An 11,588-nucleotide genomic window follows, 5' to 3' on the forward strand; every position below is an offset into this window, starting at 1 on the left:
TATTACTAAACATAAAAAATACTAAAAATATAAGATACCAAAATCAGAAATTCCTAAAATTCTGACATTTTCAACTTTAAAGGGAAGGACACAATATTTGGAATTACTAAGTTTGATTTTGTAATTGGGTTGAAGTTTAGAGAATTCTCATCTAATGACAAGTTTAAGAAGAACATTAGGATGCTCAAGAACTATATGGATGGGGATAATAAATTTTAAGTATATAGACTTGGATAAAATTTTATCAGTGTGCGCTGTGAGAGATAATGTTGAGACTTGAACTGTATGTTTTTATAGATAGTGTCCTCAATGATGATAAACACATTACTGTCTTCATTGAAATGCATCTCATAATTGAAGATGAGAAGGCTTTTTTTAGATATCAACGAGTTCGAATGTCATGGATGAGGATAGTAAGAGAGCAGAGAAAAGGTATATGGTGTACTACAAGGCCATTGCCTTAAAGAAGAATGTCATAGCCTAATAAACAATAGTTGGATTGTAGTAATCCAAAATTTAATAAATTTAATTAAAATAGTAATAACGAAATAAAGTAACAAAATATAATAATAATAATAATAAGTCATTTAATAATTTTAGCTATTTTTGAAACAAAAAGGAAAAAGGAATTTGAACCAACCAACATCAGTTCAACTAAACCGACGCTAGTCCGTTTGCACTTTAAGAGAGAAGAAACCCACTCCATGCAAAGCCTATGTGGCTTCAAATTCTAGAGAGTAAAATAGTGAGTGAGAGTCGTTGGTCGAAGAGTAGGAAGTTGTCCCCTCCATGAAATCAAGAGGGCGAACAACAAACAAGGAGTAGGAAGTTGTGTGACGTATGCTTAGTGCGCTTGTAACGAGGTCACACCTTGGTAGATCTAGTCTGGGTGGACTCAGAACTTAAGCAAAGGAACAAGGCGAGCACTAGCATGGCGACAAAACGAAAGGATAGAGAATGCGAGGAGCTAATGGGCAAACTTATTTAAATAACAGAGATTGGAGATGCGGACTAAGGTAGGATTAGGTGCACGCAAGAAGATGAAGTCTGCATATTGGATCCCTTCATTAGTCTTTTTAAACTTGTGAAAAAATTGAAGGGGTCTATTTGAAAATTTAAACAATTATTGCACATATAATCTGATGATTTTTTTTCCTTTGTTTTTGCATCTGCAAATGTGGAGTGTGCACAGTACAACACTTGATATACTTAATTTTTTAAAAAAATCACCAAGAATTTACATATAATTGTATATAGTTTTATAAGAACTATTTGTGTATAAAGTTATTTTGCAATAACATAGAATAATAGGTTCATCTATTATTTTGATGCTAACAATAACTTTTTGTGTATTTATTTTTTCATTAGTCCAATTTACATTAACTTTTTAATTTATATCCATTGTGGATGATGTCATGGATGTTATTATTGATTCTTTGTTATGGATGTTATGCTTTACGTTAAGTATACACCTATAGTTATCCACTGTTTGATTTGATGATGAGAAACCTAGAACCAATTTATCAAAATCATTTCAGTAAAAATTTCTGTTGTCATGTAAAATACTGTTTGATAAAATCATTATAGTGCTTGAATTGTGTAGTGTCATTTTTGTTGTGTTATACATCTTGAAATGAACTATGTTATCCTATAGTTATTGTGTAAAATTTCTTATAATGTGCTATCATAGGTGTTATGATTGCACCTTTAATTTTAACAATCTACAGTATAATCTAATATTGAACCACAGGCTAATAATGATTGAACACTATATATGCAATGATCGAAACATAACCGGTGAATCTTCCAGCATCAGTTGAACAATCTTTGGTTTATGAATGATAAAAGATCAGACAATCTTCGACTTATGGTTAAAATTAGATTAAATCATCAAACCACAATCCAACCATCTCCAAATCACAATGAAATAATGATTGAATCTCCTTTGAACTATGTGTACAATCTTTGAATCATGATCAAACTATTTTCTAATCTCAATCCATCAATTTTCGGACAAATTATCATTGAGCCATGATCCAATCATTTTCAAATCATGATTGACTCATCTTCGAAACTATTTAAATACCTCAACTCTAATAAAATAATATGTAAATACAAGATGTTATTCCTTATTGGGTGTAATTTGGTCTAAATCAAACTTGTAGGAATTTTTCCCCATTAAAACTAACAACAACTACATTTCTCCAATTTTTTAACACTATGATACATACATGGTCAAACTTTCCCTAAATTTATTATATTGAATATGTTGGGGGTAATAAGCTCTATAATTAAATTTGAAGAGAAATATTTCATTATTCCTATACTTTGCAACTAAAAATAATCAAATATTTTTTCCAGACATTATTCAAGGTGCAAATCCAGATGATCGAGATGTCTTTGAGTTACCTCCTGCTCATTCTGCAGGACTAATTCCTATTTAAGAGAGAAAAAAAAGGCCTCAATTGGAAGTGTCATAGAGAAGATCCACTTATAGAAGATAATGGACATTTTGAATGATTATTATATTTATTTCCTAGAATTTGAGTTAGATAATAGGCAAATATATAATCCAACATCTTTTAACCGACTTTAAAAAAGTGTAAGCGCTTAGAAATGAATAGAGGCCATGAAATTGAGATGATATTAATGGATGAAAAAAACATTTGGGTTCCTATTGAATTGCTTTAAAAGCAAAACTGATTAGTTTTATATATATTTTCGAAATTGAACTGAATTCACAAGGCATTTTAAAAGGATAAGAAGCCTTATCACAAAAGATTTCATTCAAAAGGAAGATATTAATTATGGAAAATGTTTTTTTTCTTAATTTTCGTTGAAAGACTTCTAATTATTGTGAATTTTGTAACTTATTAAGATTTAGAGCTATAGTAGATGAATGTAAAGATTGTGTTTTTCTCTGGTGACGATGAAGAATGTGTGATACAACTAGAAGGCTTTTAACCCAACGATTCAAAATATTTGTTAATAAATTGACCTATGATTTGAAGCGTCCCACAATGTTATTGAATGTTACATCAAGTGATCAGCTTTTTTATTTTAAAGAATATATTATTGTTCAATATATTTATCATAAATTCAATAGGTGTAAATTTCTCATTTTGGTGTTATATCTCTATATTTTGATTGCATGGGGTTTTACATGAAACTAAGAGGGTTTTTTTAAACAATTTCTAAAAAACCTTGGGAATGCAATTTTGGTGTTCAGTATATAAAATTATTATGATCATTTTAATGATGTACTTGGCTTATAATAAAATGTGTAAATTGAGAAAGTTTTTAGTAGATTTTATGATAGATATATGGTTGTTATTAAGACAAATAAATTTTCTTTTTTCAATTCCTATGGGAAAACCTTGAGAAGAAAGAAATGAAAAATACCCTTTCTTAGTTAATAATAGGGAGTCTTTTATATGCTCATGTTTGTTCACATTTGGATAAGGCATACATAGTTTGAATTCTTCGCAAATATCTAATTCAAGGATGGATATATTGGAGATTTCATTAGTTAGATTATATGGCCTTTTAACTCTTTGTTGGTTCTCTATAGTAAAAGATGCTTCAAGCTATGTACTTATATTGACTCGAGGAGCTATCAATCAAGAATATTTAGTCATCAGTCAGCTTCTTCCACTGCGGAAGTAAAATTTAAAGATTAAAAGGGATTGAATAAGTGAATATGACAATAGAGTTATTTTTTTTTCTTTGGGTTGCATATTAGTATTGAGAGGCCATTAAACATAATTTTATTAATAAAATCATTGAATAACAATCCAAGAACAACTTAAACTATTTGAAAATGAAGTATGTTAATATAAATTTTTTTAATGAAAGAAGAGTTTAAAGACTTCATATTTCTATTAGAAATATCATTAAAAACTTAATGATTCTGGATTGACTCACTAAAATTTTTTTATCTAAATTGTTTCATGAGTATGTGGCTCATATGGGTGTGATTTATCTTAATGATGTGCTTATATTCTAAAATTTTTTTGTCGATTTTAAATGGTATAAATATGTTTCTCTGATGATATTAAGTCTTGTTATTTTTTTATTTATTAATATTTTTCTTATAAAATATTATTCTTTCTTACAATTATAATTGTGTATAAAGCCTTTCAACGCATGCTGGCAGCTTTTTTTGGGTTATAAAACAGGATTAGTCAAATTCATCTATATATATAAAACGCCATGCAATTGTCATATTTTCGAAATTGAAATTTTCATGTCATTTATCATATTTGATCTATATCATTAGTTATATTGATACGGTGACCATTGCCTAGCCTATTTACAGAATGTTATAATGATGATAGTTTTGATCCTATTTTTGCTAATATTGGCGGATTAGATAATTTAGAGATGCTTTCTATTAATATTGTACATATTGAACCTGCCAAACTTTGTAATATTGAATCTTTGCAATTTTGATCCTATTATTACTGATTTTAATGTGGCCTACATATTAACATTAATTGTATGTTAACTTCTGCTAAGTTTAGCCAATTAAAAGTAATCAATCTAAGTTAATTAAATAGTGGGTTTTAAAAATTTTTCTCAAGTTTTATGAGCTTCGCAGTAGTAGCAACCATATATTTTACTTGAGTATTTATGATTGGAAAATAAATAAAATAATCATTATTGATATAAATGGGATTTAAATTTCTAGTCTAAGTATTCACATTATCTTTCTCACATCCATCACTATGAGGTTTTCTTCTTGCAATATAGAGTTTTCAAGTGTGCATATATAACCAAAATCCTCTCGATCGGGATACAAGAAAATCATATGGTATGACCAACCAATTTAGCACATCAGCCTTACTAAGCAGACTACTCACACAATTCAACCATATAATTCAGCTAGATGGCTCAGTTAGGTAGCTCGACTAGTCAATTCAGTCCATCAACTTAGCTAGCTAGAAGGATAGATCAATTCGGCCAATTAGTCATATATTGTAAACCCTATGGCAAATTCTCCTGATAAGATATGTCGACTTCGTCAACTCAGCCAAAGGGAAGAGTAGTCTGACAAAGGGAAGAATAGACTTCATCAACATGGGCCACACATTTAGCTTTTTTGTACTATATTACATATTTTGTAGGATGCGTTTTTTGTTTGTTTTTTTTTTGTGTAGTGTTATATGTAACATAACTCGGTCCGACCTAACATATAAATAGAGTTGTTTTTCATGGGGTACTAGAGATAAAAATGGTGAGAGAAAGAAGAGGAATTTTAGAGGAATTCCCATAGAAAACACTTTGTAATCACTTATTCGATATTAATAAAATTCGCAGAGATTTTTTTCCTAATCACTCTCTCCTCTTGTTTTTCCCTCACTGTTCTTTCCTAGGTGGTGTGCTTCCACAAAAAAATTTAGGATCCAACTGTGCAAGGCGTGAACCTCTGGTTTCTCTCTCAAAGGATTCATGAATGGTTTTCCAAAGAAATTTCTTGATTTATTTACGTATAATCATGGCATGGTAATGCATATCTTATCACCATTCCAAATTTTTTTCCCTAAAACACACATCATCATCATAATCAATCTGTTGAACTACTCATCTGCTTGAATCAACTTTTTGTTTGAGAATCCAAAAAGACTGTAAATGCATTTGACTGTTCACTACTATGTAATATTATTAATAGCGTTGAAACTTTTGCAGACTGTGCCGCTATTTCAGTTCTACAAAGATGGGGTTCTTTTGGAAGCATTTGCTACCAGAGACAAAGAGAGGATCGTAGGCGTGATTCGAAAATATATCTCTGCTGATTGAGCCCTGGAGGTCTGTACAACCTATATGCCCAGCTTTTAGCTGCAAATCTGCATGTTGGAAGGGATAAGATTTTTATCACATACCAAGCCTGCAACAAAACTAATTATCACTGTGCATAGTATTTGGGATTTTGGACGCTACCACCTCCATTTTATTTTCGCTCTTTGTATTTTACTACAGATTTTCTCGTCTCCGGTGAATGGTTGCATTTGTTTGTCATAAATCATGTATAGTTTCAGTCTATAACTTCGTAATGCTACGGGCCTGCCCCTGTTAAATGCTGCTTTATCTCAATCTGAATTATTTTTTCTTGCAAAGAACAGGTGTACGACAGTAGCAGAAGTAATTTTTTTTTTTTTTTTTTGGAATATTTACCTACATACAACTCAATTCTTTTCTATTTTCAGATCTAATAACTAAATTTTAATTTTCCGATATATATCAATCTTATATGTGAATGAAATGACTTATTTCATTTTTTAAGATGTTAAAATAGAGTACATGATATGAAATTTTTGGATGGCATAAATGCAAAAAAGTAAAGTTTAGGTATTGGATGTGTAAATGCTTAAGGATTGGGTGGTATGTATGTAAATGCACCCCATTTATTTGGCAGTTTTAACTGTCAAAATGGTTTGTATTTTGATGAAGAAACACAAGAAACAGTACTCTATAAGGTATAGAATTCATTTAGAAAGTCCAATATTTATATGAAGATAAATTTATCTTGCATTAATGCCATTAAAATTAAATTTAATGTCATTTTATATGGGTCTGTAGCACGGCAGCAATAAACTTTATTTTGTGCAGCATAACTGGCCCACAGTAATGGTAGTTAATCAATTATAAATTTCTGAAAATACATATAATTAAATGTTAAAAGTTGAAGATGATAAATAAGTAAAATAAAAAAAAATTATGCTGGTTCATCCAATCAATGTTTATATTTCGTTGTTTATGCGGTAGTTTTCTGTATTTGTTATGAAGAGTTATAGCTATAGTTTTTGGGATATATATGATGCTTCTTTCTTTATTAAAGAGAATCAAGAGCAATTAAGCGATATGTAAATTTTTTAAAATTTTTTTAATAAAATAATCATACATATTAGTTAACTAACAATTACATTTGCAAACTATGTTTTCTTCATAAGGCAAAATTATATTTTATAATTTAACAATAAAGAGGCATAGAAATTGCATCAAACATTCTAGCAATCTAACTTCAAATACAACAACAACAACAATAGCAACAATCTTAATCCCACTATGTGGGGTCGGCTACATGAATCCTTTTTCTCCATTGCGTCCTATTTAGTGTCATATTTTTATTTAATTCTAGTAAATTAAGATCACTTTTAATACAATAAGCTCAAGTCTTCCTAGGTCTACCTCTTCCTTTCTTAACACAAGTCGAATCTAAAACATCTACTCTCCTAATCGGATCATCAGCTGGTCGACGTTTAACGTGACCAAACCATCTAAGATGACTTTTTCTATTTTTGTCCGTCACAGGAGCAATCTAACTTCAAATAAATAAAAAGTAATTCTACAAAGGAAAATCAATGTTCTTAGCATATATATTTATTGTTAATAATATTTAATATTTTATACCTTGTTTTACTCTCTTCTATTAATTTTATTTGGATATCTATTTGCTCAATTCCATGGTTAAATCGAATATATAGCTTCACATATTATCTAACAGTAATTCAATTAATGATTGGCAGTTGACATGAGGGAGCTACATATTTCTGTAATAAATAAGAAGTGGAGTTTTTAGCAATAAATTAAAATGAAAGTTTTTTAAATAAATTTACATGGATGAGTTTGATGTTGAATAAAAGATGAATTATTTATTGCTAAAGATAAAATAGTTGTTGTGCATGATGTTTTGAATTGTGACGAAATAAGTGGAAGATGAGGTTGATGATGTTTATTATGATGATTGAATGTTTGAATAAGAGTATAATAGTCATAATGATAAGAGCACTCGTATTTTTTATTGTGGTACCAATGTGTCAAAAATGGCAAAAAGATCCTTTTCGCGAGCTAAAAGCTCTGCAGCGGGGTTAATATAGCTTCCGGCTTTTCACTTTGCCGTGTCGCAACGCTGCGAGTCAAACGTCTGTTCTTCGCGATTCGGACCCTTAGATGCATATAACAACAAAGTAAGGCTTCAAAAATTGAAATAACAAACAAACTCTGACTCAAATATGACTTAAAATTTTTGATAAGTCACATTTGGGTCAAAATTCCCAGCAAGATTAAATTTTTTAGTCGCCCAAAATTAACAACCTGCAATTAGAAACTAACTTAAATTTGACCTGCTAACTAAACATTAACTCGATCAATATAACCCAAACCTCACTAAATTAACCAAAACTCGACACAAATATCTTTCATATATGTATCATACAGCCCATGCAACAGACCAAGTCAATTTTTAGTCGAGCCCAAACTAATCATAACCACGAATTCAACTTGCTCTGCCCCTAAAGCAAATTGCATGAAGTTTGATTCTACCTTATTAAATTATCATATTAAAACAATATATCCTCATTAAAAGTATTTTTTTCATATTACCTTCTTCGTTTTTTAATGCTAGTATACCTGTATTACAATTCGATCAAACAGCATCATAACACATTTATAAAGAAAAAATGATATGATATTTTGTAACCAACAAATATAAATTTGTCCCATATAAGCAGTTGCCGGATTTGAAAGATGCAAATATATATTGATCATGGTGTCGCCGGGAGATTTATATGTAGGCTTTTTAGGGCTGTCTCATTAGGCTAACATGGCTTCCATATCTACCTCTTTCTTCGCTATCATCCCTTGCTAGAAATTCGTGTTTCTTGTCTGTTACGTGTCGATTGAAGAGAGAACATCGAGCGGCCCTGGCGAGTCATGAAGAAGCCGCAAGCCTTCAGCCTGCTGCCTCTTCTTTGTGACGTAGTGATATTAGGGCAGGCTACAAAGAAGGCGACATATGAGAAAAATAAAGTGAAATAAAATGGATATTTTTGTTAATTTTGATATTTTTTTAGTTATATATTGTTAGCAATCTTACAAAGAATGAGAGAATTTTTAAGTATTTTTATAGGCAAGTTGCACATATTGGAACTTATATGCTAATATCTAACGGTTAATATTTGTGTTCATAAGAAAAAATATATATATATAATATCTCCTTGTTTTTAATCATGATATTTATTTATTTTAGCTATATATTTTATTCCATTTTCTCAAATCGACTATAACGATCAGCATCTATAAAATAATTAATATTTGTAATAAATAGAATTAGATCTATTGAGACTGTAATCATACATCCTGCCTATTGCACCTTCAAGAAGATCACAAAAATGCATTTCTTTAAAGTGCAATTTCATCCATAAATAGATACAAAAAGTAAATGAAATTAAGCATGTTTTAGGACAGATCAAATACCATCTAGAGTAATTTCATTCCTGTTATACAATATTTCTTTAAAAGAAAATTGCCCCATAAATTTTTCTAGTGCTCCAATATTGTTCTTATTCTTAAGGATAATTTCAAACATAAATGGGAAAACTTTCGGCCTATCTACCATATTAGTTTTGTTTCAAAGGTTATCAGTAGACTTCTGGTAAGTTACTGCCACTTTTTAATCATTTAGTTTCTCCCCAACAAGTTGCTTTCATCTCTGGTAGGTGTATCAGTGATAATATTCTTATAGCTCAAGAACCTTTACAAGATTTGGACTGCAAGTCTATAAGAGGCAATGGGATTTTATAGCTTGATTTATAAAGGGCTTATGATACAATTTGTTTGAGTTTTATTCTTATCATTATTAAAGCAAAAGGTTTTAAGGATTATTTTTGTAGGAAATGTTCTTAGGCAATATTTTCTATTTTGTGTTTATCAAAGGTGAAGAACATGGGCATTTCAAATTTTGTAGAGGGCTTATGCAGAAGGATGCCCTCTCTCCTACTACGTTTAATTTGGCCATTGATTATTTATCCATTACCTTAAATCAACTTCTCATTACTTATTCTGGTGGTAGATATTAAATTAAATGTATTGAAATTGTTTTGCACTTACCTTATGCTGTTGATATTATTACATTTTGCAACTCAGAAAAAAGTAATGTTAGTCATATTAATAACATCCTTACTCACTTTGACATGTTTCAAGTATGTGCTTTAATAGAGCCAAATGTAATTGGCATTTTCGCAAACACAACACTTTTGAAAAGAAAGAGTGGGTCACCCAACATATAAACATTAATTTTAGGAATTTTTATTTTAAATACTTGGGCATTCCATTTCGTCAAAGTGGATAAAGGAGCCTCTTATTTGGTGAAGTTGGTGATAAGATTAGGAGAAAAAAATTTGAACTGGGAAACCTCTTTCATACTTCAAGTAACTAAAATCATGAAGAGCATGCAACTTAGAACTGATAGAATCCTTGATAAATTCTTATGGGCTAGGCATGATAAAGGTACACATAGGAAAACCTTGGCAGCATCAGTTTAAACCTAATAATTATGGGGTTGGTTCAAGATCCTTGGAACAATACATGGAAATAAATTACTGTATGCTTTAGATCAAACATAGGTCTAATTTATGGCTGTGGGATAAATTCATGCACCTTACATATCATAAATATTTTCACCATCTTTTTGTATGCCTAAATTAGGAGATTCCTTACGTTGAAAAGAGCTTTTAAAAATACGTCTTAAAGTTGAAGATCCTATTATTTGAGACATTAGGGTTAGAAAATATTAGCTTTTGGTTTGATAATTGGCCAGTTTTTGGGTTGATTATGATTCTGTGTGCGTTGTTTCCCTCGATCGAGGATTCTAAGATTTTATTCTTTGTGTGAGTTATATTTTGGGTGTCGAAAGAGCCTCCAGAGATCCTTTAATATATATTATATATATATATATATAGATGACCACTTTGTTTGGGACAATATAACGCTAATACGCCACCAGTATATGAAAAACCCCCAAATAATAACAACAGCAAAAGGCAAATAAAGATACTGCGCCGTCACTTATTAATCCTGGTTAAAAACAAATAATTATAATCTACTAATTGCTAGCTCGTGATTCCTAGGGACCTTAGGACCGACACAGGATTTTATTATTATTATTATTATTGTTATTATTTGGGAAAGGAACGCCGAAGTCATCTCTAGAATCTTAGGCAGTTAGGCGAGATAATTCAACACGTGAGGCCTAAAACCAACAAAAAAATCTTAATTCCATGCAATTAATTAATTTACATGTTGCAGAAGGAAAAAGAGTTTGATAATGACTGGGATCTATTGGCCGGTGGCATCCCAGCCTGTTCAAGCTGCCACGAACCAAATTCTGTCAAATAATAGCCACGATTTCGAAAAGGAAAAATAATTTGTCTTTCTACTCGTGTAGACAGTCGAGATCCCATTGTTGAAATATAAACTTGTTTTAGTTGTTTAAATAAAGCTTAATTTCTATAAGCTTATTCTAGAATATGTGGTAGGTATGAAATTATTGTGTAGTAGGTGTGGTAGGTGTGGTAGGTGTGGTAGGTGTTGAATTATTGTGTGGTAGGTGTGGAATTATTTGTAACCATTGGATTGTAATTGTGGTGGCACAATCCTAGCCATTAATTTAGGAGGTGCCACTAGTATAAATAGGGGTGGAGTCTTTGAGTTTGTATCAAGCCAAGTTAAGGTGTTAAATAAGAGTGAAGCTTCTTCCATAAGTTGTTTTTTAGCCTTTGTCATTTCCTAAAAGTTTCTTCATTCCAACA

General features: G+C 30.6%; 1 protein-coding gene across 1 annotated transcript in view; it reads left to right on the forward strand.

Moving 5' to 3' along the window:
- The window catches only part of LOC110038817 (thioredoxin-like 4, chloroplastic), a 31,942-nt gene extending 25,819 nt beyond the window's left edge, over positions 1-6,123 (forward strand). Inside the window, exon 3 of the mRNA XM_020743727.1 lies at positions 5,689-6,123. Within this exon, the coding sequence (XP_020599386.1) occupies positions 5,689-5,799 (111 nt within the window). The 3' untranslated portion in view covers positions 5,800-6,123. The remainder of the gene's footprint in view (positions 1-5,688) is intronic.
- Positions 6,124-11,588: the final 5,465 nt, after the last annotated feature.

This window comes from Phalaenopsis equestris, unplaced genomic scaffold (genome assembly GCF_001263595.1).
Source record: "Phalaenopsis equestris unplaced genomic scaffold, ASM126359v1 Scaffold234028, whole genome shotgun sequence".
Classification (NCBI taxonomy): domain Eukaryota; kingdom Viridiplantae; phylum Streptophyta; class Magnoliopsida; order Asparagales; family Orchidaceae; genus Phalaenopsis; species Phalaenopsis equestris.